The sequence below is a fragment of the Hyaena hyaena genome, unplaced genomic scaffold (genome assembly GCF_003009895.1).
Source record: "Hyaena hyaena isolate Hyena2069 unplaced genomic scaffold, ASM300989v1 scaffold_29, whole genome shotgun sequence".
Classification (NCBI taxonomy): Eukaryota; Metazoa; Chordata; class Mammalia; order Carnivora; family Hyaenidae; genus Hyaena; species Hyaena hyaena.
The window spans coordinates 1,485,890-1,513,345 of record NW_024080661.1 but is presented as its reverse complement, the minus strand read 5'-3'; the positions used below and the strand labels follow the sequence as shown (position 1 = coordinate 1,513,345).

Genomic DNA, 27,456 nt, shown 5'->3' with positions numbered 1-27,456 from the left:
ACTCTGTGCACGTGGCACATCTCAGGAAGGCCGGGCAGTCACGGCCCCTGCAGGCGGCTGGTGGGTTTGGGAGCAGTCATTTGAATGTGTTTTCCCTTTGATTTCTGTGCTCAGGCTGGACCCTCTCCCCCCATTTCTCCCAGGAAGAAGTGAGGTGCCCAGACTTGCAGGGAGCCAGAGCTGTAAGGCCAGAGCTGTAAGGGCCGTTTAAACACACTGTCCCTTCTGGCCCCTGACACTCGAGTAGCTCAGGCGCTAGGGAGTGCTGAAGTGTTTTTCTCTCCCAACTTGAACTGGTAAAAAAACAATGGTGGGTGGGGTGGGGTGGGGTGGGATTGGCTAAGGAGAAAAGTCCTGGGTCTTTGGTCCACCTCCCCAGGGCAGACCCTGGCAGACTGAAGAGGGAAAGTCACTTAGGGCAGGAGTCTAGCCCCCCAAACCCTGAGCGCTACCAGGGGACCTGTTTGAGGCCTAGAGCACAGGCAAGAGAAACACGTAGGAGTTGGGAGAGGGGAGGGAGAGCTGCCTGTGGTGGGAACTTAACAGGGTGCCACTGAGAACAGCCACAGGGCGACTCGTGGCACCCGCCACAGACCAGTAACCCCTGAGCTAGATAAGGAGAGATGGAGCGCTGCTTCGGTCTGCTCCCGGAACTGCTGGCTTCCCAGCCTGCCCCGTACCCCCAAATTGCAGGGCACAGGCAAGGAGCTTGCACTGGGGGGACAAAGACTCAGTGGTTCATTAATAGGAACAAGGGCCAGAGGCCTTCATCTAGTGGTCTAAGTGGAGTTTTCAGAGAACCAGCCTGGGTATCTCAGCCCCAGACTCTCAGGACGGGTGAAGCTGTGACTGGCTAGGTGGGCGGGGGTGGAGGTGAGGGGATGGAGAGGAATCCTGCCCTGACTCCCATCCAGGCTTCACCCAGTCAGTCATGTCCTATTCTTACACCTTGTACTTAGGAGACCCCAAATTATTCTAGGGTGCTGTGAGACAGCTGAGCTTTTCTTCAGGGCTCCAAAGAGGAAGGCCAAGGGCAGTCCCTTGCCCTTGGATGCCTTCTGTAGGGAGAGAGGGAACGGTGGGGCTCAGGGAAAGGACTGGGGGCAGACAAAAGCTTGGTGATCAGTTCACTTTCTCCACACTCAGACCACAAACCAAATACATCTGCATCATTACAGAAAGAAGAGAAAGTAAACTGGTATAAACCAAGATAAATAGCTTTTAAACATCTGAATGCCAAAGGAATCAGAGGGCCAAACCCAAGGTTTTGAAGATAGCACAGAGAATGACCTTAAAAAAAAAATCTCAAATCCACCCAACCACAGCTCAAATGTTTTGACCCAAACAACAATACTGTCAGGGAAAAAAAAAATGCATTTGAAACAGAATGCTACTCTCAAAATGTAAACAATATACCAAAAAAAAAAAAAAAAAAACCCCACAAAAACTCAATGTTAAAGAAGTTAGATACCTGGTAGCTCATTTTTAACTGATGGATTGTGTTACACTTTTCATACACATGATGGCAACATGGTCAGCAGACCAAACGCGGGAAGCGGGTGGGGAGCCCGAGGCTGTGGCGGCCGCAGGAGGACTGCCTGCCACGCTCTGAAGACGCTGGGCCTCTCGAGGGACAGATCCAAATTTCCATTCTTGATTAGGAGGTGGGGAAATCAAGTCCAAACATTATTCCTACGTGATCCCGTCCTAAGTCAGGTTTGTTTTCTCCATGAGCCACTCGGTTCCAAGTTCTCCCCCAAGTCACTTCACGGTTTTGCTGCTGATGTTCAGAGCTACCTGTGGCCCCTTCCTGGGGCCAGGGTGTGTGTTTGACCTATTCGCCTCTTCCAGAACAGTTCCAGCAGCCTCACTGGAGTCTGAGAATGCTGCCTCCACCCCACCCCCAACCCCCCACCTAAATGCTGCAGGGAGGGCCGGAGACGGTGCTGGTTCCTGCTCCAGAAGCTGAGCTTGGCCAGGTTTGGAGGGAGCCACAGGAAACCAATCCATTCAAAATGTTTCTACAAACTTCCTTCGCATCTGTGGGGTTATCTACAAAAGTTTCCCCAGTTCCTGGAGGGGGTGAGGAGATGCAGGAATGCTCCTCTCCCGGCACAGGGCTGTTTGTCTCCTTGCCAGACCAGCTGCTCTGATGGCATCATGGAGTGACAGGTGGCTCAGTTCTGAGGCCTGGGTAGCTCAGCGGGTGGGTGGAGACCCTGAAGGAGGCTGCAGGATGCCACTCCCGAAGCACCCCAGGGTGGCAGATTGGCTACAAGTTAAGACGGGGGCATCAAGGAAAACAGCCCCGAAGCTGGGCCAGGACGAATCCCATATCAAGCCTCTCTACATTGGGTTTCCTGGGTCACATCTTCCAAGTGACTCCGCAGCAGGCTCAGGCTTGGGTGCCAAACACCACGGTGGGGGGCAGCGCTCCCTGCTGGCTGAAACTGTCCAGGGGACAGACCCCAGGCACAGGGAATCAGATTATCTACATGGTGGCCCTGGGGCCTGAAGAGGCATCGCTGCAAGGAGCACCCCAGGCACGTGGAGGTCTCCCCCAGCTAAAACCTCAACTATAAGGGAGGGTGCGCAGGAGAAGGTCAGGAGGAAGTCACTGGATGGAGGGCACAAGACCTCATTGGACACTCATCAGCTTCTGGGGGCTTCCCAAGGGGAATTAACCAACGAAGCCTGAAGGTCCTGCTGTACCTAAAGATGCTTTCTAGTTCCTCTTGACCCAACGGGAGGCAGGCTGTAGAGGGAGGACATCTGAACTCCAGCAGCCAAGGGAGCCCAGAGGCATGGGTGATGATCGCGGGGTTCTGTGAGAACCAGCTGTCCAAAGCCCAGCCGCTACCCCCGCCCCTAACCATCCCATGAGGATGAACTCACGCCCCTGTGAGATCTCTGACTCTGATCCAAGATGCCTGCTGTTGATCTGGAGCATTCCTTCGGGAGGCCAGCATTTAGATGGAGGAATCAGGTAACAGTTCACTTGGATCCAAGGTGAAAAGGTGGAGGAAGTCTGTGCACAATACTCCGTAAAATTAAAAAGTTAATCCAGACAAGATCAAATGCAGCAGGACTGAAGTGTCTGACCTCCTCTCCTCTGCCATCAGAGCACGTGGCCCTGTGAGGCCCCTTGACCGGCTCCATGGGTGCCTCTTTCACTGAAGGGAACCGAGAGCAGGGCAGGGATGGGGAGGGTGATGGGGTGATGACACACATCATTATAAATAGCAAACCTGGAGCGATGAGATTTCAGAAACAAAACCCACATAAACCCACAAAGTCATCTCTAGCCCCAAGGTATCGTAAAAGGTTACAAGGGAACAAAAAGGAAACCCCTTTTCAACCTGGGTCAAATGGGGGAAAGATCAAGGCTACACCCTATGGGTACGTGCTCACGCAGCACATCCCCTCCCCAGCTAGAGTCTTTGAATGTCATGGGTGGCAGTCTCATCGCTGAAGCCCTCCCCTCCCCCTACACTGCTCCCCACGCTCCCCACCCTCCCATCTAGCCCAAATACACCCTCTCCCTTTTCCGACCCGACCCCACATCCGGCTCTCTGGCTCTGGCTGAAGGTAGAAGGTAACTACGTCAGGATGTTGGACATGAACTCGTTGAAGCGTTTGGAGTACTGCTCAGGGTTCACAGTCGAGATCTCGGCCCCCGCCTGTAACACACAGAGGCTGACTCAGGTCGAGCTCCGCGGCCCTAACTGAGAGGCCGCAGCCGGGAGGGGCTTGGGCAGGCCCTGAGGAGCAGTTCCCCGCATCACAGCTGCCCTGGCCTTGCTCCTCTGACGCACAAGCCCACGCCTGCACCCAATTAGTGCAAGGCAGTAGGGAAGTGGTACAAAGACTCTGGATCTCTGGGCGGGGTCCCTGTCTGGAGACAGTAGCTTCAAGCCCATGGGGAGAAGGGCCTCTGGGGAGCAGCGTGGGCATGCACACAGAGCTATTACCCACAGGCAACAGGATGCACAGCTTGCCCAGCAGCTCTGGGGGAAGGAGCCAATAAGCTTAGCCCCGGTGACAGAGAAGTAGGGGCCACCAAGCTGGGCAGATCAGCTGGTGGGGAGAGCACGGCGGGGGCGGGTCGCAGCTGGGAGGGGGCCTACTCCTTGCGGGAGTGGGGTAGGGTGGGGAGTGGCTCAGAGCAGAGGGCCCAGGGCTGGCGGCCCCAGGGGTCCGGAGGCGGCAGGGAGGACTCACCCCATGCTTCACTGTTTTGGCAGCATGCGCGGCTTTCTTCTTAGCATCATATGGCGTGAGGATGTCGATGATGGCCATGAAATAGACCTCCTTCTTGGGGGCACCTGGAGGGGAGGGAGGCGGGAAAGAAGAGGCAGAAGAGCAGTAGGCCGCTGGCTCCGCAGCCCTGCGACCCGAGGCCCAGATCCATCGCTAGCTCCAGAGCTGAGAAAAGCCATGATTAATGGGGTCCTTCTCAGATGCCTGCATAGCTGTCCTCTTATCTGATGGCAGTGTTTACAAGGTTTTATAACCCTGAGCCAGAGCAGAATCATGCCTCAGACGTCCGGGACAAGCAGCGAGGCAAAGGCAGGCCTGACAGAGAAGGACCCCAGGGCCCTAGAAGCCAGAGCTACTGGCACTAGGAGATGCAACAGGAGCGCCTGAGGTAGAAAAAGGCCAGAGCTAGCAGTGAGCCCAGAGGAGCATCTAAACAACGGGCCTGAAGGGGGCAGCATGGGGGACGGGTGGGCAGGGCAGACGCGGCCCCCACTTACTTTCATGGCTTTTCATGGCATAGACGTCAACAGAGGGGTCGAACTCCCCGGGCCCAAAGAAGCGAGGAAAGCTGAGGAGGTTGCCCGGGCTGTCGGGGGGCGTGCCGTAGGAGCACAGCAGGTTGCCGCCCAGCCCGTCGTTCTCGCACTCCTCGTCCTCTGCCCGCTCCTCCACCTCCATCTCCTCCTGCTCCGCCCGGTCCACGTCGTGGATGCCCACCAGCAGGCTGTAGTCCATGATCTTCAGCTGGGCCAGGAACTAGGGGAGGTGAGGAAGGAGAGATGGGAGGAAGAGGTTACACGGGGCATCCCAGTGGCATCTGGAAAGAGGAGAAAAGGCATTCCCTTCAAGTCCGTTCTCCAACTCTGAACCCCGGGGGAGAACAAAACATCCAAGTCTCTGCCCTCAGTGAGCTCAGCGCCTGGCGGGGAAGACGGCCGTCCCACGAGGGTGAGTGGCTGTGGGAGCCAGGGCAGCGGGGAGAGGTACCCCTCTGGGGAGAGGAGTCCAGACGGCCTGACGGGTGGGGAGCAGACAGGCAGGCAGAAGCTGTGGGAGACTCAGAACTGAGGGAAGAAGAAACTGCCCAAGAGACGCTGTGGCGAGTCCCCGCGAAGAACAGAGTCCCACACTGCACGGAGGCTGGACAGGGGATGTGACAGGCCAGTGGCTTTCAAACCACAGATCTCAACCCCCTGGGAGCCGGAAATCTAATTTAGTAGGCTGGGACTAGGCGTTTTTTTCTTATTAAATACTCTGGAACAGGACAGAAAACATCAGAGTAGGCAACACGAGGTAGGTAGACAGTATTTCAGTTGTGTGCGCTGGGTTGTGAGGTAAAACGTACTTCTGAGAGTCACAGGCAAAGTTTGAAAAACTGTAACTCAGCTTCTTCACCAGTCAGGATAAAAATGAGGAGGAAAAGAAAAGGGAACAAACACCCCATAAGAAAGCCAGAGCCGGGGTGCCTGGGTGGCTCAGTTGGTTGAGCATCTGACTTCGGCTCAGGTCATGATCTCATGAGTTCAAGCCCCATATCCAGCTCTGTGCTGATAGCTCAGAGCCTGGAGCCTGCTTCAGATTCTTACTTCATCTCTCTGTCCTTGCCCTGCTCATTCTCTCTTTTCCTCTCTCTCAAATATAAACATTAAAAAAAATTAGAGAAAAAGCCAGAGCCAAGCGACACTCTGAACCATCCACTCTCCTGGGTCTGTAATTTGCCAACTGTGGCTCTTGGGAATCAGCAGCCTCCATAACCGTGTGAGCCAATTCCTTATAATAAACCTCTATCTGTCGGCATCCTATGAATTCTATTTCTCTGGAGAACTGTAACTATTATACCAATTACCCTTTGATGGATGAACAGGTAAACAAAATGCAGTATAAACATATAGTGGATTATCATTCAGCCTTAAAAAGGAAGGCCATTCTGACTTGTGCTATAACATGCACGAACCTTGAAGACATGATGGTAAGTGAAGTAAGCCTGACACAACAGACAAATACTGTATGATTCCATTTATACATAAAGTACTTAGAGTATCCAATTCACGGGGCACCTGGGTGGCTCAGTCAGGTGAACATAAGACTCTTGATTTTGGCTGTCATGATCTTGTGGTTCACAGGATCAAGCCCCAAGTTGGGTTTTGTCCTGATAGCGCAGAGCCTGCTTGAGATTCTCTCTCCCTCTATCCCTCCCCCACTCACATTTCCAGCTCCCCCCCAAATAAATAAACATTTTTAAAAAGTCTGATTCACAGAGAGAAAGGAGCGTGGTGGCTGCCTGGGGTGAGGCAGAGGGGAAATGGGGGATTAGTGTTTAACAGGGACAGAGCTTCGGTTTGGGAAGATGTAAAGTTCTGGAGATGGAAGGTGGTGATGGCTGCCCAACAGTGTGAATGTAATATTACTCAACTGTGTGCTCACAAATGGTTAAGATGGCAAATTTTATGTTATCCATATTTTACCACAATAAAGAAAGAAAAGCGTGCAGGGTTTGGTTTTAATAAGGCTCCCAATTTGTTAAAATAGGAGGCCTGAGCTATCCAGTGGTCCAGTAACACGTTCACTATTTAGTACCTGCCCGGCCCGGAAGAACTTCCCCACAGGAAGCCCCACTCCACCAGAGGGCTGCCAGTAAGTGGAGAAGGGAGCCAGAGAAGGGCCTGCGTGGTGGGTCTTAGCAGCTGGCTTCTCGTTGCCACCCCCTCCACTACGGGGACACCCCCAGAAAGAAAGTTTCGGGGCATTTGAAAAAGGTGCTGGGGGGGCGCGTGGGTGGCTTAGTCGGCTGAGCGTCCGACTTTCGCTTAGGTCATGATCTCGCGGTTTGTGGGTTCGAGCCCCGCGTCGGGCTCTGTGCTGACTGTCAGCTCAGAGCCTGGAGCCTGTTTCAGTCTGTGACTCCCTCCCTCTCTCTGACCCTCCCCTGCTCACGCTGTCTCTCTCTCTCTCCTAGAAATAAAAAAAAAAAAAAAAAAATTAAAAAAAAAAAAAGAAAAAGGTGCTGGGCTAGATTAGTGAAGAGGTAAAGGAAAGCACTGCAGCTTGAGTTACAAAGGTTCTACGGGCACAAATGCGTCCCCGCAATGGAATACTTGTTTGTACCCACACTCCTTCAAATCACCAGCCCTCCTTTCGTCCACACTCCTGGGAAGTAGTGAATTCAATTTTCCTTAAGGTTACACACGCTCCTGCTCTGAGGACAAGAGGGGCCTCTCGAACCCAGGTGAAAACGACGGGTAGTAAGTACCTCCACGTCCCGTTTCAGTTTTTCCAGGAAGTTCTTTTTACTCTCCTCTCCCACATGCAGCTTCTGCCCCTCATTGAGGAAGTCATTGTCTTTGAAGGTTGGCAAGTCCTTGGCCTAGGAGAGCAACAGTAGCGTTAGGCTGGGGGCTAATACATTCACCCCAAGAGGAGATGGTACAAACAGGGGAAGGGTCCTTGGAGCACAGGTGGTCTTCTGCCCAATCAGTAGGTTCAGTGCGGGAGGCTCCAGTCCCAGGCCACCAGCGGGCGGGCAGGGATGGCAAACACGCGACACACGTCAGACAGGGAGGACTGACCAAAGCACGTCTTCCTGCTGAGCCGGGGCTACCTTGGGGCTCAGGCAGCCACTCCCCAGTTCAGGCTGGACTGGGAGCCAGCGGTCGCCCGCCCCGCAGGACGCTGGCCAACTCAGCATGGGTGGGGGTTAAAAGCTGGAGAGGGGGGCTGAGGCCGAGGGCGAGGACGGGCGGGAGCTTGGAGAGACAGGCCTGACAGGCCGCGTGTCTGGGAACTGGGCCGGGGGGTGGGGCTGTGGTGCAGGAAGGGACAGGGTGACTGACAGAGGTGTTTCTGACTCCAAGCGGCCCATTCACACTCGCGCAGCACCGGTCCCGGCATACCTTCTCCTTGTCGCTCGCTTCTCTGGCAACGGTGGAGCCCTGAAAGGATAAGAGCCGTCAGGACAGGTCCCGGTGAGGCAAAGTCCGTTGAGCGAGAAAACATGCACGAGTCTTTGGGGAGAGGCAGCAGGTGAACTGAAGGAGGCTGGTTAGAGTCCTAGAGGGGCCAGGAGGCAGCGACTGTTCACTTCCTGTGTCACGGATCACAGACCGAGCTCTGATCATTCACTAGGCACGAGCTTGGCCAACAGCACTGACCCAGGACTCAGCCCCTGCCCTTAGGGGACTTTCCTTCTAACAGGGGAGACAGGCAGTGGGGAGCAGTTACGTGATTAATTCTTTCATTAGCTACAACAGTACTAGGTGGTACAAGGGAGGAGGACACCGAGAGCACATAGCACAGGGTGGGTCCGGACTGGGAAGGGGACAGCGGTGGAGGCCAAGATCGGCTTCCCGCAAGAAGTGACATCTGAGTTGAGCTCAGGAGGGAAAGCAGGAAGAAATGAGACGAGGGCAGGCGGAGGAAGAGGAAGGGGCAGGGAGGGGATGGAGGCCGGGCAGCCGGCGGGAGCTGCTGGAGGAAAGCAGGGCACCGCGCGGATGGAGAGAAACGCTTGTGGCTGCAGCAGGGGGAGAGAGGCGTGAGGGGGCACGCGGGAAGCCGGCTTCGAGAAAAGCGGAGCACCGTGGCTCACAGGCACAAGAAACGTGCTTGTGCTGTCAGCCCACAGGGCCTGGACACATGCCAGAGTGCGTGTGCAAACACAGCCTGTCCCCAACCGCTGCCCTCGGCATGCACGTCCCCGACAGGACTCAAAGGACATCGACTATGACATAAATATGGTGCAATAAATACCCTCTTGTCACTGTCATCTGAACTTCAAACAGGTTCTGGCCCATAAGAATTAGGCACATCAACGTCAAAACATGTGCCCCGGCTCTCCTGACAAGCGGGAGGGCGGCCACAGAGCAGGGCAACGCAGAGCCCTTTACCTTGAGGTCATACTTGCGGTGCACGGTGAGCCGATGGCTGAACACATTCCTGGTGACCACCATGTAGGTCTCCACGCCGTCCACGGTCAAGCGGTACATGCCCAGGAACTGCGGCAGAAGGGTGTTGCCGTGACACTCCACAATGAACTAGAGCAGAAGGGCGGAAGGAGGGCGGCTCAGGACCGTGTGAAGGCGCCAGGTCGCCGGGGCTCTCCCCACACCCAGCTGCTCCCGGGAAGGCCGGGCCCCAGGCCGGTCATTTTCAAATGGGTCCTGTGAGGTCACAGGGTGGGGGGGGGCTTCCTGGACCTTCAGCGGGCAACGGCCACCCCCACCCCCAGCGGGCAGGGCAGAGGGGAGGCTGGGCAGGCAGGGCAGAGCCCTTCCGGGCTCCCGCTACCACGATGCCACTGACAACGCATCTGAAATGTCAGAGGTGTCTGAGCCTCTCCTCCGCTGGCTGAACGGGCAAGCCGGAGAGCACTGTGGGGCGCAGAGGGGGCCTGCCATTGGCGGTCTAGGGAAACCGAGTGGCCCTGCACGGGGAGTCCTTAGCCATGCCACGGCCCGGGGTTTTCTCTGTAACCCCTAAGACCAGGAGTCCCCTTCACCACTTCTCAGGTGCCCCAGAGACAAGCTGGCTTTCCCTGAGGACGCAAGCAGGCTCGGGGCCGGCACGCAGATGGTCCCCTGCTTTTCTCTGGGACGGGATCTGGTGAGCGGGGAGTGGGAAGGGGGAAAGCAGCGGGCCTGCCGGGCCGACAGGGCCTCTTGCAGAAGAGACGCGGCAGGTGCCGGCGTGTGAAACTTCCCAACTCGGACAAGAACCAGCTGTTCGATGGGGACTGAGTCAGTAACACGCCTTCATTTCTCCTTTTTTCCAGCAGGCATTTCAGCTCTCAGTCACACGGCATAGGGAAGGGCCAGGTGCTTGGTTCTCTGGAGGCGTGGGCTGCTGTGAGGACCGGTCCCTCCCCGGGGGCTCTCTTCTCCCCCTTGCCACCCTTCCTCTACCACCCAGGCTCGGGACTCACCATACCTGGTGGTATTTCTTTAAGATGTTGTGCATCTCAGCCACATCCTCACTTGACACGGTCTTGATGACAAAGCGCCGGTCGTAGGTGGTGAGGAAACGCGTGCCACATCGGCCTTGGCTGTCACTGTTGATTGGGGCGCTGCGCGTCACTGAGTTCTGATGGACCAAGACAAAAGCGGGCTGGTCTCGGGAGAGGAACAGAGACTCTGACCTCCACCTGGGCCAGCCTGCTCTGAGGCAGCCATGCTGAGACAGGCAGGGCCTCACCCACCCCCTGCCTCACAGGAAGTCCGCCTCTCTCCCGAAAGTCCTCCTGCAGAGTGACAAGAGGTGCTCCCTTCCACCAGCTCCTAATCCCTGGCTGGGCAGGAAGAGGGCTGACTGTGAAACGCTTCCCTTCATTCTTACCCCTGGAACCACCCTGCGAACTAAATCTCTGCCCCAGACGTTAGGGCTGGGCTTGAACCCTGATGCTCACAGGTAACGTGACCTTGGGTGAGCCCTTTAACTGGTCCACTCCTGAATTCCCTGACCTGGAACACGAGGCAGACGAGATGATTTTCCCAGTTTCCTGGGACGACAAAAACAAAGCTTAGGAAATATTCAAGATGTCCAGCACAAAGCGGCGATGGACACGGCGGTCTCTTTCCCCTGCGCATCCCTGGCGCCGGGAAACCCTTCCCAAAGCAGGCAGCTGCTCCTCAGCCCCCTGCCCAGCGCCTCCCCCCTCCCCTCGCAGCCCTGCTGGTCTGTACAGGGCCACGAGGCAGCTCTGGGGAGCTTCTCTGTCTCTGTCCCCGCTCCTCCTCGAGGCTCATTCCCATGAGGATCAGAGAGCAGTCGAAGCCTCTAGAGGGGGTGGCGGGGGACGTGTGAGTCAACCGAAGGGATGTGTTCACCAAGCAGACCTTTGAAAGGCAAGGCAGAGAGGGCGGTCCCAGCTGTCCCCGTTTCCGAGCAAACCCATGTGGGGATCTGCTCACAGAAATGCCTCCTCTCCAAGCCCTTTCCTCAGTTCTTACCCAGGATTCGATTCTTTACCCTCACCGAATGCCTCCTCACAGGACCCCGGGGGGAGAAGGGAGCACCACCATCGTGGGAAGACTAAATCGGAAGCGGTGAGAGGCTTCCTGCATTAAAAGGGCGTCCCCAAAGCAGGGTGTCCCCAATCCAGAAATGTGAGTAGGCCACACAGCTGAGGGCCTCACCCTCCCAGCCTGGTTCTTCTCCCAGACGTGCAGGCCTCCGGCCTGGGTGCAAAGTACAGTCCCACTACTGCCATGTCTGCAGGCCATGCCTTCTGACTCTAAATCCTTAGAGCTCTCTCCCTGAACAACACCCGCCCTGCCTCTATTTGAGTCATGAGCACCCATCATTTGCCCACAAGGTTATTCAAGAAAAAACGCAGACACCAAGAGGATGTGGTTAGAATACCAAGGGGAAGGGAAGGGGCCACAGCGGAAGGAAGACGTCCGAGCAATGTGGGGCTGCAGGATGGCAAGAGTTTTCAGGAAACCTCCAGCTCCAATCAGGTCATGATTTAGCTCAGGGTTCGGTCCTAACAGAGGCGGCTGGAGGGACCCCCGGTGCCTCTTGGGACACAGGACTCTTGGACCGTTCCGTCCCTGGCATCTCCTCCTCCCGCATCGCCATCCCTGCACCCTCCCCTTGGGGATGCAGCTTTGCAGGAGGCCCTCCAGAGAGGAGGGGGAGGGGAGGGGGACTCAATGAGGCGCACTCTCTCCTCAGGGACTGCTCTATGAGAGGCTTACTGGGACCGGGCCAGGAGACATTACGGTCCTTTAAAAGATTTGGGCATCCATTTTCGATTTCACTAGGCTGTACACTTCTTTTTTTCCCCCACAGACAACTGAAAGTCAGCGGTATTTCTTCCTGCTACCAAAGTGAAGTGGGAAATTCTCCCACCACCACCAGCAGGATATCTGCCAGTGGGAGAAGGTCCAAGGAAGGTGCTAGGCGGAGCAGTAACAGAAACCACACACTCGGAGTCCAACTAGAACATCCCTGACACTGGGACTGCTTCCTTCCAGCAGGCCAAAGGCCTCTATGGCATTACTGGCCCCTGGAGGGGGCGGTCACCGGCTTTGCCTATCCCCCCCTCCCGACAGAGGACAGGGGACAAGTTTAAGAGCTGGCACTCATACCTGGCAAGGTTACACTACCCTTGAAGTCTTCCTTTTCTATTCTGTCTTATCTGCTTTAAGAGGCCTCATCTCCCGCTGGCAACAATTCTCTCTTTTAAGTCAAACTACGAAGGAGAAGGGTTCTTCGGCCTAGACTGGGTGCGTCAGACTGAGATGAAGCAGCTTCCGCAGCCCCCTCCCTCCCGCGCCTGTCCCTCCCAGGGAGACAGCCTGTGCCTTCGAGGCTGTTTTAGAACCACTTCCAGGGCCCTCACCCCTGCAGGAGCCTGCCAGCCCGAGGGGGAAAGACCGCCAGGTGGGGCCGGACAAGACAGGAAGACGGAGCGTAAGAATGGCGGACCAGTCTTGCGGCTCCCTTGTCCTGTGGCTTCCTGGCCCCACTCCACTTCCTGACCCCTCTGCCGCTGCAAAGACATCCCGTACCTGGTAATCCTGATCATCAATCCCAAACCTCTCCCGGAGATTCCGGAACACCATGGGACAGTACTCCTTAAACTTAAAACGGCTGGGAAGGTTCTCCCTAGGGCAAAGCAGAGAAACGTGTTTGTGAGCCTCTCCTTCCCATCTAATTCCTACATCAGAACTTCTCTGGGTGTTTGGTTCACAGGCCACTGGAATCGGAACAATCTGTGGCACTTAGAATGGAGGTTTCTAGGCCCCAGAAATTCTGGAGAGGAGTTTGGAAATTGCATTAAAAAATTATTTTTAATGTTTATTTATCTCTCTTTTTTTTAATGTTTATTTTGAGAGAGAGAGAGAGAGAGAGAGCACACAAGTGGGGCAGAGGCAGAGAGAGAGAGGGAGGCACAGAATCCTAAGCAGGCTCCAGGCTCTGAGCTGTCAGCACAGAGCCCTACATGGGGTTCGAACTCACAGACTGTGAGATCGACCTGAGCCGAAGTTGGATGCTCAACCAACTGAACCACCCAGGCACCCCTAATGTTTATTTACCTTTGAGAGAGAGAAAGAGAGAGTGTGCACAAGTGGGAGAGGGGAGCAGAGAGAGAGAGAGAGAATCCAAAGCAGGCTCTAGGTTCTGAGCTGTCAGCGCAGAGCCCGATGCAGGGCTCGAATCCACAAATCGTGAGATCATGACCTGAGCCGAAGTCAGATACTCAACCAACTGAGCCACCCAGGCGCCTCTGGAAACTGCATTTTTAACAAACATTCCTGGTGATTCTGAGCAGGTAAAAGTTCTAAAACTTTACATCCCTTGTGTTCACTTTGTAAGAATTAGTCAAGCTGTATACTTACAAATGTGTACTTTTTCTTCTGAGTGTGTGTTATCTTTAGACAAAATCTACATTAAAGGAAAAACACCTTACCCACCAAGAAGTGAGACAGAGTGCAGGCACCCCTGCACAAGAGCTGTACTCACTACATGTCAGTGGCTGCGTGTGAACAGCAGTCAAGAGGTGGATGGCAGTCTGACTGCTAAAGAGAGTAGACTTTCTCAACCAAGAGACCCTCTCCTCTGAGGATGCTGCTCGACACATCCTGAGGTCCTATCTTGGGGTTCCACTAGGGTGGAGGACAAGGGTGCTGCAGATTAGAGAGATCTCAAATGACTGGAATTCCATCTTTTCATGAAGCATGGTGTGTGGGCTGCAGGCACCACCTCAGCCCTTCCCACTCCTTGGTCAATAATCCAGACTCCCAGGGGCGCCTGGGTGGCTCAGTCGGTTAAGCGTCTGGCTTCGGCTCAGGTCATGGTCTCACGGTTTGTGGGTTCAAGCCCCGCATTGGGCTCTGTGCTGACAGCTCAGAGCCTGGAGCCTGTTTCAGATTCTGTGTCTCCCTCTCGCTCTGACCCTCCCCTGCTCACACTGTCTCTCTTTCTCAGAAATAAATAAAAAAACATTAAAAAAATTTTTTTAAATAATAATCCAGACTGACAGGAGGGGAGAGAATCGCCTTGAAGGGATGCCTCTTCCAAATCCTCCATCTTTACAATGGTCACCTTCCTTGGGGAGTCCCTTTGAGAAATACATTCCTCTGACTACTCAAGGATGATATACTTCAAGGAAATAAAAAAGCAATGGCTTCTCATGAGGTCAGGTCTGCCTCATGTACTCATCTTCTAGTAAAGAACACTGGAGGCTAATACCTAGCACATACACAGTTGTTGAAAGGACAAAAGGAACAAACAAAGATAAAAGAAGAGATTGGATGCTCTGCTTTAGGCCAAGACGTCAAGGTCCTGGAACTTCACCAGAGGCCACAGACCGTGAAACAGGCAGTGGTCCAATGCCCACTTCCAGAGCCCTGACCCCTGGGATAGAACAACCTCCTTTCTTGCCTCAGAGCCCAGGGCTGCCTCTCCTTCCTTATGGGGTGTGATATTGTGATATACTAGAGATACATGTTTGGTCTTCATTTGTGTTTCAGACACAGAGCAGCTAAAAACCTTGGAATTTCCTAAATCGTAAGAGCAATGAAGAGGTCTTTTTTAAATTTAACCACATCTGAGCTCATGTGAATAAGGTGATTTTTGGAAAGCCTCAAAGGATGGGTGCTGGTTGCCAAGGGAACCAACCAGGATGAGGGCTGGAACTTTCAGTCCCACTCCCTGGACCGCAGGGAGGGGAGAGGGGCTGAAGGTTGAACCAATCACCAGTCGATTTCATCAATCACGCCTTCCTAATGAAGACAGAGCCCGGGAGTTCGCAGGGGTTGAGTGCACGTGGGTGCGGGGAGGCCAGGGGAACCCCCCGATCCCCCACTCCCCTGTGTGTCTCTCTCATCCGCTTGTTGCTGAGCTGTCCCCTTGATAATAAACCAGTGATCAAGTAAATAGACTGTTTTCCTGAATTCTGTGAGCCCCTCTAGCAAGTTAACCGAACCCAAGGGGCAGGGTCGGGGGACCACGAGACCCACAGCAGGTTGGTCAGAAGCACAGGTGATGCGCTAGATTTGTGACTGGCGTCTGAAGGTGGCGGCAGTTCTGTGGGACTGAGCCCTTAACCTGTGGGGCCTGACGTTAACTGCAGGCGGACGGTGTCAGAGCTGACGTTGGCAGGACGCCTGTCTAGTGTCTTACGGAATTGCCTGACGTGCAGAGAACCCGGTGAAATGAAGTGTGATGGCGGTGTGAGAGCAGAATACAGGTGGCAGCTTAGCCGTGAAGACAGATGGCTTCCAGAATAAGATGTTGTTATTACTTCCTGTGGCAGAGAGAGGCCGCTAAGGGATATTTTCAAATCAAGCTTCCCTCCAGGCTAACAGTCTGGCCATGGTGGGGTGACAGAGCCCAGCTGGAGAGGTGTGGGGACCGTGGGCCAGTGGAAAGTGGAGCCAGGATGCAAATCCAGAAAGGAGAGGAGTGTGAGCAGCAAATGGTTCCTGGGGCGACCCACAGCAGGATGAAAAAGCGAGGCCCCCAGAGGGCTCAGAGCAGGCCGCAAACTAGACCAGCTGAGATGGCTGCTCCAACGACCTGAGACAAGCTACAGACAGCAGTGTCCACCCCAGATGCCACAGTGAACAAAAGCGGGGAGCATTACTTTGGGTGGCGGCCCTGGGCACCACGCTCAGCCCGTCGCTCACAACACCGGTCGGAGAGGGAAGAGCTTGGCTGCATCCCGAGCCAGGAACATGTCTGGTAGCTTCTTGCCTCAGACAAAGATCAAGATAGGGCCACTGCTGTCGGCCTCACACTAGACACCACAGCTCGTGAGCAGCTCACTGCTACCTAACCTGGCCCCAGATGAATCACCCCAGACCGGGCCACACGCCTCGTGGGACACTGGACTTAGGCAGATAAAGGTGATGACAGAACACCACAAAGGGGAGAGGCACATAATGAATGCATTTTCCCAGCCAGTCTGTCAGCTCTGAGATCCAGGTGTCCCTGTCACACCTTGCCAGGCGCTGGTGTGGCACTGCCACGCACGGGTTTTCAGAAGCTCTCTGCCTGGAGGGAAAGGACTGCCCACAAAACCTGAGCCCACTCAGGGAGTAACTTACTTATTGAAGAGATGATTGTCCACCTTGATCTTGCTGTACGCTTTGAAGTCATCCGGCATTAGCATGACAGGGACAGGGACATTGCTCAGCTCATTGATCTGCAAAGCAAGGGACACGATATGCTACAAACATGAATGCCACCATCTCACCCAAAACATGTCTATGGACTCCCTCCTGGTCTTTATATTTCTGCTCTTCTCTTCAAATACATTCCCAACTTCATCTCCACCTATTGAAATTTTTCCCACCTCCCTCCATGAAGCTTTCTGTGATTCTCTAGACCATAAATGTTCTTTCTGACTTTGGAATTCCTGAAGCATTGTTTGTACCTGTCCTTTGGCCATCACACAGCCTCCCTCAGAGTGTGGTTAATGCTTATCAACCTCACAAGCTTGCTAGACTCTCAGCAAGGCAAGATCCTATTACTGATCCTTGTAAGCAAAGGTCACCTAACTGATCTCCAGAGGCTTCCTGGTGCTTGGCACCATGATTTGCATCTGGCAGGTACTATATAAATATTTGTCAAATGTGGTAATAAGTGGATCAATGAATAAACATCACACAACCTATGTGGCCTTTAACATCTTCATACAAATGGTAGGTCACTCAAGAAATCAGGTTGGGGTAGGAAAGCAGCTGGATGAGTTTGTGTGGGTATGTAACTCGTCTCCAAAGTAAAGGATTAAATTTATTTTTTTTTAAGTTTATTTATTTTGAGAGAGAGAGAGGGAGGAATAGAGAGATGGAGAGGGAGAGGGAGAGGGGGGGAGAGAGAGAGAGAGAGAGAGGGGACCAACTAAGCTCCTTGTTGTCTGCACAGAGCCAGATGCGGGGCTCGAACTCACGAACCAAGAGATCGTGACCTGAGCCAAAATCAAGAGTCAGATGCTTAACCGATTCAGCCACCCAGGTGCCCCTAAAATAAAGGACCAAGTAAGAAGATGAGGTAAACATCTGGCCACTGGCTCACTCTCACTCTTCGGATTAAAAAAGGGCCAGTTCTTGGGGCGCCTTGGTAAGCAGCCAACTCTTGATTTTGGCTCATGGTTCCTGAGATTGAGCTCTGCGTCAGGCTCCGTGCTAACAGCACGTGCTAACAGCACGGAGCCTGCTTGGGATTCTTTCTCTCCCTCTTTCTCTGCGCCTCCTTCACTTGTGCTCTCTCTCAAAATAAATATACTTTTTTTTTTTTTTTAATTAAAAAATAGGGGCGCCTGGGTGGCTCAGTCGGTTAGGCATCTGACTTCAGCTCAGGTCGTAACTTCACAGTTGGTGAAGTTCGAGCCCCGCATCGGGCTCTTGGCTGTCAGCGCAGAGCCCGCTTCGGATCCTGTCCCCCCTCCCCTCCATCTTCCCTGTTCATGCTCTCTCTCTCTCTCTCTCTCTCTCAAAAATAAAAAAATATAACTAAGAATAAATTTTAAATAAATAAAATTAAAAAGGGCCAGTTCCTTAAGCCAGGTCCTGCCTTCCGCTGAACTAGGGGAGATGGGGTGCGTGCCTTACAAACCTTCCCAGGGGCTTTTGTGTCCTTCAGGGAGCAGGAGGCTGCCGGAGAGCCGGCTCCCCATTGGTGCAGAGCTGAAGCGCGCATCCTGCCCTTCCCTGTCCCCAGCTTAGCCAATTAGTGGTCTAATTAGCCACAGATGTCTTCTCCCTTCACAGCAGAGTATTTGACACTTGACCTCAACCCAGTGGCCACTAATGCATTCAGGATTTACAGAGGAAACCTTAGACCTGCCTTAATGGACGGGGGGGGGGAGGGGATGCACAGCCTTATGTCTCCTAGAGACTTTCCTTGCAAATCCTATTATCTCAATGAGGCCCATGTGGCAGTGAGGGAATAACCCGGAGTCATTAGGAGCACGAATGGGGGGAAACAGCATTTAATATGCTGCCCCTTTCATGCTCCAAACCTTTTTTTTAAAGACATGTCAGAGGATACAAGACGTTCAAGTTAATGAAGTAACCGGGGTGGGGAACCATATTTTCCTAGAGTTGGTGAAAACGTAATTTGCTCCTGGGGAAATGAAGGAAGGCATAGGCATATGTATGCAGGGGACGGGGGGAGGGGGGAGGGGGTGCGGGCAGCAGGGGACTGGCAGAAGTTGGCAGTGGGGCAGCGACTTAGTAAACTGCTGGCAAAAACAGACAGGCATAGACAGACACTAGAGTATCTCCCGTAGGGTCCATTTACAGGACATTCTAGAACAGGAATCTACAGTGAGAGAAATCCAAAAAGAGGCTGCCTGGGTTGGGTTGGAGGTAGCTGACTGTAAAGGGACATGACAGGTGTGATTCTGGGGTGACAGAAGGGTTCTATATGTTGTTTGGCTTGATAATTACATGGCTCCATACATTTGTCGAAACTCATCAAACCAGACACTGAAAATTTCCAGCATCCAGGCCTGTGATGTCCGCCATTGGCCTACCAGTCACACACACACACACATATACACACACACACTTCCCACTCCAGGGGGTGCTCACAAGGGAGCCTGATTGTTAAGTGTGTGCCTGCGGAGGAAACCATTCCACTTCCTCGTTTTCCTGCCAACACAAACAACTCATGGTAGCTGTCCCACCTCCTTCCCCCGCCCCCAGCATATACTGTCTGGCTCTGACAGCTAACGTTAAGAAGTTCACAGTGCATGTGCAGCTTCCAGATTTTCTAGTTCCTACCTCCACACTAGAAAGGACATACCACTGGCTCCAAGCGCATGGTTTTGTACCAAAACGTTCTAGTATTTACTACCCATAGATATTGGGTTAGTCTCCAATCCCGATTTGGTGCCAGGGCAGGGCTTGGTGCTGGGAGGACCAGAAAAGACGAAAGCCCTTGCCTGTGAGGCTCGGCTGCGCTGAACCACGGGGAAGTATTCTAATGGCAGCTGCTCAAGATCACTCATCAATTCTCTGTTAACGTTCAGTTCAGCCTAGTTTGAATGGCTGTTCGATTAGCTGGTTTTTAGTTCTCCCTTCATCTCTATTCTGGACTCCACAACCCAAGGGCAGGACATTTCTTTTTTTTTTTTTTTTTTTTTTATTTCTGAGAGAGAGAGGCAGCGTGAGCAGGGGAGGGGGTCAGAGAGAGAGGGAGGCACAGTATCCGAAGAAGGCTCCAGGCTCTGAGCTGTCAGCACAGAGCCTGATGCGGGGCTTGAACCCACAAACCGTGAGATCATGACCTGAGCCGAAGCCAGACGCTTAACCAAATGAGCCACCCAGGAGCCCCAAGAGCAGGACATTTCTGAGATGCGTTTTGGAGAACAATCCATATATCTGAACTATGTAGACTCACCTCTCATTTCCACTGGGCCCCAAGTAGATGATTCACTCTAAGGATTAGCTGTACTCTTTTTTTTTGGTTGTGCTAAATTTTACATCCCCAGGGAGTTCTATTCAATGTCAACTGAACAAGCAGTGACTAAAATACCTACTACGTGCTTCACTTCACGTTAGGGAGGAGGGGCTGCACAGTGGGGGAAACATGCACACTACGTACCATATGAGAAGCAGGAGACCTGTCCTCTAATCAGGGAGAGGAGACAAACCCACGACACAGAGAAACTCAAAGTCAAGTAGTGTACAAGTGCGAACGCAGGGCAGAGCCGACGAGAACAGGAGAGGCTCAGAGGGTGAGGTTAATGTGGTCACAAAGACTCCTGGCTCTCGCACATCAGGCTTGAAAACAAGGCACCTAATGCCCCTCCTGGTTTTGCCAAGAGCACTGGACACTGGAAGAATCTACAACAAGATCACATTACATCCCTGCCTCAGATCTTCCATGGCTCCTCATCAACCTCAGGGTAAACCTCCTTAGCCTGGCACTTAAGGCCTTTCCTGACCTGGCTCAGACTCTGCCAAGCTCCTCTTCAGCTTATTTCTACTCCGTGTACCGAGGGCCTTACTACCTGCGCCGGGGCTGTGCCAGCGCTGCGGATACAAAAATAAAAAGATGTGATCTCTGTCTAGCTGGGAAGACGGACAACAAAGAATACAGTGTGAGGAGTGCTGTGGAGTTATGAATAAAGGGAGGTGGAAAAACAGATTAAGAAATTGGTGCTGCCTGGGAGTGGGAGTCGGAGTTGCTGGCTAGAGGAAGCTGTAGGGAATGTGTGAGAAAGGCCTAGCATTACGTAGTTCTCAAAAAAAAAAAAAAAAAAAGAGAGAGAGAGGGAGGAAGGGAATCCCAGGTGGTGAGAACAGTCAGAACTAGGCCTCAGAGTTATAAAAGTCTACTGCCCAGCCTAAGTACGGGGTTGGAGGGTGGGGGGCAGTCCGGAGGGTGGGAGCGTAGGACAGAAGTACAAAAGAGTGAAGGGAGACAACACAGGAAGACAGGTGACTGGCCTAACACGTTCACATTAACAGTATTAATAAATAACAACTGCTTCTCTTTGTTGAATACCTAGAAGTGGCTGGTGCTTTCTATTATTATATATCATATATCATAAGTTCACCGGGATCATATGTATCACATACATTCTGTTCTGTGCTATTATTTAATACCTGATTGTCACATAAACTGTCATTAATCTGATTTTGCAGAAGAAGTTCAGAGTACCTCGCTCAAGGTCACACAGACAGGATGTGCAGAGTCAGGATTTGCTCCCAGGTCTGTCTGGTGCCCTTATATTGTGCTGTGTGACCCTTCTTATGGACAGCTACCTTGACTAAGGAAGTATTTTCCATCCTTTGCCTCTATCTTAATAATCTGCAAGGAAAGTGTTTCGCTTATTTTATAGAAAAGGAAAATGAAGCTCCAGAGCTATAATAAAGGTCAGAGCCTGGGTTTGAACTTAGATTTGTCCACTATATCAATCTGGACTTGACTAGGCAGGAAATGGGAAGCCCTCTAGGGTTCAAGTCTGGGAATTCACATGTTCAAATGGAACAGAAAGGTATCTTGGAATCAGAATCAAGTAAGGATTGGAAAAGGCAAAATTAAGATGCACTAAGACTGTCTATGGGGCCTTTTTTTTTTTTTTTTAAATGTTTTCTCTATTTCTGAGAGAGAGAGGGAAAGGGACAGTGTGAGCAGGGGACGATCAGAGAGAGAGGGAGACACAGAATCAGAAGCATGCTCCAGGCTCTGAGCTAGCTGTCAGCACAGAGCCTGACGTGGGGCTCAAACCCACAAACCGTGAGATCATGACCTGAGCCGAAGTCGCACGCTCAACCGACTGAGCCACCCAGGCGCCCCATCTATGGGGCCATTCTAATAGTTCAGGTGACACACTGTGGCAGCAGGAATTGAAGAAAGGATAAAGTTAAGAGAATCATACAAGATCTGGCTAAATGACACTTCCTCTGTGAGACCTACCCTGCCTTCCCCAGGCTGAGTTAATTATTCATTCCTCCGTGCATCTCTAGACCCCACATATCACATTCACCTGGGTAACTGTGTGCTTACATGCTTGAGTTTTCCACTAGGCTGTGAGCCCCTAGAAGCAAGACACCATCTTATGCATGCTTATGCCCCTAGCACAATGACTTGCATGGAGTGACTGCACAATAAATGCTGGCCAGAGGGATGGATGGCTAGAGAGAGGGACTGAAGGACAGGTAACGCTGGAATAGAGAGAAAAGAGACAGCAAAGCTGTTGTGACTGTGCCAAAGACTCACAGTCTGGAGGATGGGAACGAAGATTCAAGTCAGCTATGGAGGAGGCTATGACCAGACCTTAAAGAGTCTTAAGTACCAGGGAGAGGAGAAGAAACTTGATTTGGTGGGCAAAGGGGAGTAACTAAAAGTTTTGAAGCCTGAAAGGCCATGACTCAAAGCAACGTTGCAGGAAGATGTGCCTTTCCTATATTCTAGCAAGTTTCTGGGCCGCCCCCTCTGGCCTTCGGCAGAAGTGCACTTGTGGAACGCATGTTCACTCAAGTGTCACGCTAAATACAACATATCTGGATGGCAAATCTGTTGTATCTCACATCATGTAAGTGGTTTCTGGATTATCCACATGATTAACTCCATGAGCCATCGGCATAAATAACAAGGAGGAGAAACAAGCTGAGTGAGAAACTTAGGAGCAGAGAATTCACCCTCCGCTGATCCTACTGGAGATGAAAATTCAGTCGCTAGTTCTCGTCTGGTGAACTTCTGATTCCAGAAGCCTCTACTTCCCTGTGTGACCTTCCTAGGAACTGGAAGGCGTGGGCGGGGCGTGCTGGTTTCCTGACCTGTCCTGAGGTCCTGTGGTTGGCTCAGCAACAGGCTGGCTACACTGACAATCGTGTGTCACCTGCCTCCATCAGAAAACATGTTGTGTTGAAAACCACACTCCCAAGACCAAGGAAGTCCAGGCAAGACCTCAAACCAGAGAGGGAAAAAGCAAGAACAGAGCCACAGGTGCTAACAAATTCACCCTTACGTTTATTCCTCCTTCTGCACCCAGTGGGATTTCTTCTCCTTCTCTTCTCTGTGAGGCGGAAAGGCCTAGCGAAGGGCAAAGTTATCCAAAGGCCTCACTAGACTGGGAATATTTACTGAAGATTTTAAAAGAGGCAGAGCTAGAGAAAAAGGCAAGTAAGAGAGGTTCTGGGTCTGCACTAAGCCAAGAAAATACACGGACAGAATGGGGGTGAAGCGTGGGAGAGTACTGAGCGGACTTAAGAATGAATCTGTCCCTTCCACTATACACAAAAATTAATTCAAAATGGATTACAGACCTAAACATAAGAGCTAAAACTATGAGAGTTTTTCTTAGAAGAAAATATAGGAGGAAATTTTCATTGACCTTGGATAAGGCAAAGCCTCCTTAGATACGACACCAAAAGGGCAAGCAAACAAAGAAAACACATAAATTGGACTTTATCAAAATTAAAAACCAGAGCTTCAAAAGATAGCATCGAGAAAGTAGAAAAGATAATCCAGAGAATGTGAGAAAATATTTGTAAATCATATATCTGATAAAGAACTTGTATCTAAAATACATAAAGAACTCTTACAACTCAAGAATAAAAAGACAACCCAACTAAAAAATGGGCGAAAATGTTTTGAAAGAATGGGCAAAGGATCTTAACAGACGTTTCTCCAAAGACAATATAAAAAAGGCTAATAATAAGCGCATGAAAAGATACTCATCATTAGTTATCACGGAAACACAAATCATAATCGATTACGAGGTAACACTTCACACCCACCAGGGTGGCAATAATAAAACAGACAAAGAATAACAAGTGTTGCCAAAGATGAGGAGAAACTGGAAACCCCCACACCCTGCTGGTGGAAATGTAAAATGGTGTAGTCACTTTGAAGAACAGTCTAGCAGTTTCCTATATGGTTAAATATCATGACCGTCAACTGGTCCTATTCCTCCTGATCACCTGGGTGAATCTTCACACATACCTGGTTCCTAGAATGGCCAACAGGTTATGGACCCAGGTCTGACACCTCTGGTCTCCACGCCCCTCTCCAAGGCAATCTCTTCCCTAACTCCAGAGCCTCTAAATTGTATTTCATCCACTAAAGCCCTGGTTTTCTCTCTTTGCTAGTCTTCCCCTGACAGATCCAAAGTCTTCCGACTCTTCTCCGTTTCCTTCAGCCTCTGTTTCCTTCCTTCCAAACCCGTGGGCCGCAACTCTTGTCCACGGGAGGAGCTCCTGTGACAACATCAAGTCAAAATCCTCTCTTTCTACCACCTAGAAGTAATCAACCATTTCGGGACAGAATAACCGACTTTTGCTCTCCACAAAGACATAGCATCTCACGCGCCATCGGTCACAGACCATCATGCTCTAAATGCCTAAGTGGGTGAAAGACTAAAGAATCAGAGAAATGTGACAGCTGAAACCTCAGACTGCAAAAAGTGGCACCAGTGGGCTTCTCAAAAAAAGTAACCTCCCAGAAAGGCTAGCAATCCGGCAACAACGATGCAGTCCTGACCCCCTAGGGAACTACAAGATCTGATACCACTCTTCTGCGGAGACGCCTCCATCTCCCAGATGGGGACCCTAGAGTTTTAGACCTTAACGCAGGCTAAGATGACGCAATAAAACTTGGAACTAACTGGCCCGCGCTGCTTGGCCTGTCCAGGGAGTGGTGCCCAGTGCCTTTCCCCTGAGGCGCTCGCTCATCACACCCAGAACCAAATGTCTCAATGCCTTTCCAGCTAGCCCTCAAACTAACTTTCTTCAAGTTAGCAATGAAGGAGGTGACCACCTAGTCCAAGAAAGTAAGAATCACAGATGCCTATCCATCCGCCATTCAGAGGCCCGCTGCCGAACGTCACACACTCCCGAGAACTGGCGTGCAACAAGCACACATACCTGAGCCTACATTCAGCTTCTCCAACAAGACCATCATCCCCATCTGTCCTGGCACTCGGCTGAGAAACAGAATGAGCAACAGGAAGCACGGAAAGTGAGACCTGCCATTCAAGCACCACCAGCAGCTAACACAGCCCATGGTGTCGGACAATGAGCTGCATCTTTTGCCATGGCCATGGGTGAGCTAATCCTCCACCTGGGGCCTCCATTCCTTCGTGTATGAAATAAGAGACCCAAGGTAGTTAGCTGTAATGTTCCTGCCTCTCACACCTCCCCCAGTTCTCTACAGAGACAGGATGCTTTCTAGGGAGAAGCAGGCTGTATAGCGAAATTAAGGACTGACTTCCAGGCAGGGACACAAGGTTCACATTTTGATGACCCAGTTTCCCTTGCAATGTTGTCAGATGACCCCTGAAGCAGCAGGAAGCAGTAGAAACACAGTCTGCTGGGCTACTGGCCCAGAGCAGCTTCCAGGGACCTGGGAATTAAACCCGTGCTAGTCCCTACCCTGGCCAGGCCCCTCACCTGACTGAGGTTCCTGAAAACCGTAACCTGCCCGAGACCAAAACGCCAACAAGGACCTCCTCACATGCATGTACTTTTCTGTACTAGATGTAAAGACCTAACACCCTGGCTCAGACTAAGGTTCTTCGATCTCCGGCAGAAAGGCCCCTCTACCAAAGCGAAGCAAAAAGTCTTGCCGGCCCCAGGCCCCTGTGTTGTCATTTGATCTTGCAGACAATTTCAAGGGCTCTGAAAAGTCAGATGCCTCAAGAACTGAAATTCACAGGAAACCAAGCCATCAGCTTCATCTTCCTCATTCCAAACTTCTAGTTGGTGAAGTTGGTGTTTCAGGTCCTTTTACTTCCTCTGCTCACTCCTGGTGTGAGTGCTCCTCTGCTCACTCCTGGTGTGAGTGCTCCTCTGCTCACTCATAGTGCGAGCGGTCAGAAGGCAAGGAGCAAGTGGTTGGAAAAGAAAAAAAGAAAGACCCTGAACACACAGGGCACAAACAAAAAGTTCTCCGGCTCAAGCACTAATGCTGGGCTCCAACTTCCTGATAGGACAATCTCAAAGCACCCCAAAGGTCCAGGGGACTGCCCTCTCGTCCTAACCACCATCCATTATCACACCCTTCACGACCAGACAACAGAAAGCTCAATAAAAAGAGAAGTCAGTGTCTTTGACATGAACACCACAGGCGAATGCAGGAAGACACATTATTTCTACTAAAGACAGTCCTCCTTATAATCAGGCCTCACCTTCTCTTAAATGGTTACATTCTCTCTTCTCCCTAACCAAGGAAGACCCTGGTAAAGTGTCTGTGGTTCAAGGAAGCCTGTGCTTCTCCAGTTGATACATCTTGTGCAAGAAGAAAAAAAGGAAACCCAGGAAGGATTTCCCGAGTCAGGGGTAAGGAGGTCTGGAGGATGGGAAACTTTAAGCAGCCACACCAACCAAATAACCAGAAACAGAGGAATATTCAGGCAGGCCAATGCCACTTGCCCTGTCAACTGGACAGTGAGCTGGCAGCCGGTTAAAGGAACAAGGGAGGAAACACATGCAACAAACAGGGTGAAGGGATGAAAGCGATTCCGCCGCACCCAGGCCTTCCCCCAGCGCTCCAGGGACTTCCCGAAGCGAGCAAGCCAGGCGCAGGAAGCTAGAGGGGCTGGAGGGAAGGGAGGGGGCGACGGCATACCACCGTCTACCACCGTCGGAGACGCCAGGCCTCGCGTGGCGCTCGGGGAGTGCACACCCGGCCGGGACGGCGTGCAAGGGTGGGGTGGGCGTGCAAGTGGCTTGGCAAGGGGCTGCGGGCGTCACCGGCAGGGCCCGCAGGGCGAGGGCCGGGCCTGCGGGGGGGCGTGGGAGCGCGCGGCGCCGCGCTCGGAGGGGCGCGCGCGGGGGAGCTGGTTACCGTGTGGTTCACCCCCCACATCAGGACGCTGAGAATCGGCTCGCTGGCCCGGAATAGCTTCACTTTCTGGCACACGAAATGCTTCTTCTTGGTCTTGGTCTTGCTGGCGCTGAGCGGCGCCACCGCCACCGCCGTGGTGCTGGTGCAGTTGGACGACATGCCCGGGGCGGCGGCGGCGGCGGCGGCAAAAGGGGGGGCGGCCGAGACGGCGCACAAGCCAGCGGCCCCAGGCCTCCCCGGGACCGATCCCCACCCCCGCTCCCTCACCGCGCCATGGTTGCGCCCGTCCCGTTACCTCCCCACCCCGCCCCGGTGGTTCCGTCCGCCCCGCGGCCCGCCCCCACGGCCCACCCCGCCCCGCCCCGCCCCGCCCCGTTCCAGGGAGCCGGCCGGCTCGCTCCGCACCCCGCCCCCGGGCGTCGTCGCCGCCGCCCCGCCGTCACCAGGCGCTCTCCTCCCTGCCCGGGTGGTAGCGCCCTTCCCGGGGAGGCAGCGGCTGCCCTGCCCGCCTCTCCTCCCCGGGCCTGACAGGAACCGGCCGGCCTGGGGACGCCTCAGCGCCCTGCGCCGGAGCGAAAAAGGGAGGAGGGCTGGGGGTAGGGCTCGCTGCCTACCGCCGGAGGGCCCCCCCCCTGTCCGGGCTCCCCTGAAGCCAGGGTTTGGCTCTTTCCCTCAACCTGACGTGCCAAGATGGCGGCGGCGCCACAGCTCCGGAGGGGAGGGGGGCCGGGAATGCGAGGAGGGTGGGACGTACCATCCCACCCCAGGGGAGAGAGGAGGAACACAGAAGGGGAAAGGGAAGTCCTGCCGGGAAAACCGAGGAACGCCCCCTCGCTCCACCCAAGCGTGGATCTTCCCACTCCCGGGGCCTGGAGCGCGCTCCACCCGCGGGTCACGCCCCTTTCCCCCGGGGCCAATGAGAGGAGCAGCCCTGGGTTTTATGAATGG

The 27,456-nt window shown here is 53.0% G+C and overlaps 1 protein-coding gene across 2 annotated transcripts; it reads right to left on the bottom strand.

The window, feature by feature from the left end:
• Positions 1 to 3,530: 3,530 nt before the first annotated feature.
• On the bottom strand, positions 3,531 to 26,764 carry PIP4K2B (phosphatidylinositol-5-phosphate 4-kinase type 2 beta). 2 transcript variants are annotated; one of them, XM_039227664.1, is made up of 11 exons: positions 26,509 to 26,593; positions 25,850 to 25,949; positions 16,311 to 16,408; positions 12,768 to 12,864; positions 10,183 to 10,335; positions 9,144 to 9,290; positions 8,151 to 8,189; positions 7,511 to 7,624; positions 4,758 to 5,016; positions 4,222 to 4,325; positions 3,531 to 3,680 (listed from the first exon to the last, which is right to left on the bottom strand). In XM_039227664.1, the coding sequence occupies exons 3-11, from the start codon at positions 16,373 to 16,375 to the stop codon at positions 3,600 to 3,602; spliced, it is 1,059 nt and encodes a 352-aa protein (XP_039083595.1). In that variant the 5' UTR covers positions 16,376 to 16,408; positions 25,850 to 25,949; positions 26,509 to 26,593; the 3' UTR covers positions 3,531 to 3,599. The 2 variants fall into 2 exon arrangements, with proteins under 2 accessions (XP_039083595.1, XP_039083593.1); XM_039227662.1 differs by lacking the exon at positions 25,850 to 25,949 and having other exon boundaries at positions 26,509 to 26,764.
• Positions 26,765 to 27,456: the final 692 nt, after the last annotated feature.

Coding starts and splice junctions, on each gene's coding strand:
- PIP4K2B (XM_039227662.1), bottom strand. CDS start 26,667: ATGTCGTCCAACTGCACCAGCACCACGGCGGTGGCGGTGGCGCCGCTC. Junction 8,190..9,143: donor ACCGCAAGTATGACCTCAAG/GTAAAGGGCTCT, acceptor TTATCCTTTCAG/GGCTCCACCGTTGCCAGAGA. Junction 5,017..7,510: donor AACTGAAACGGGACGTGGAG/GTACTTACTACC, acceptor CACCTCCCCTAG/TTCCTGGCCCAGCTGAAGAT.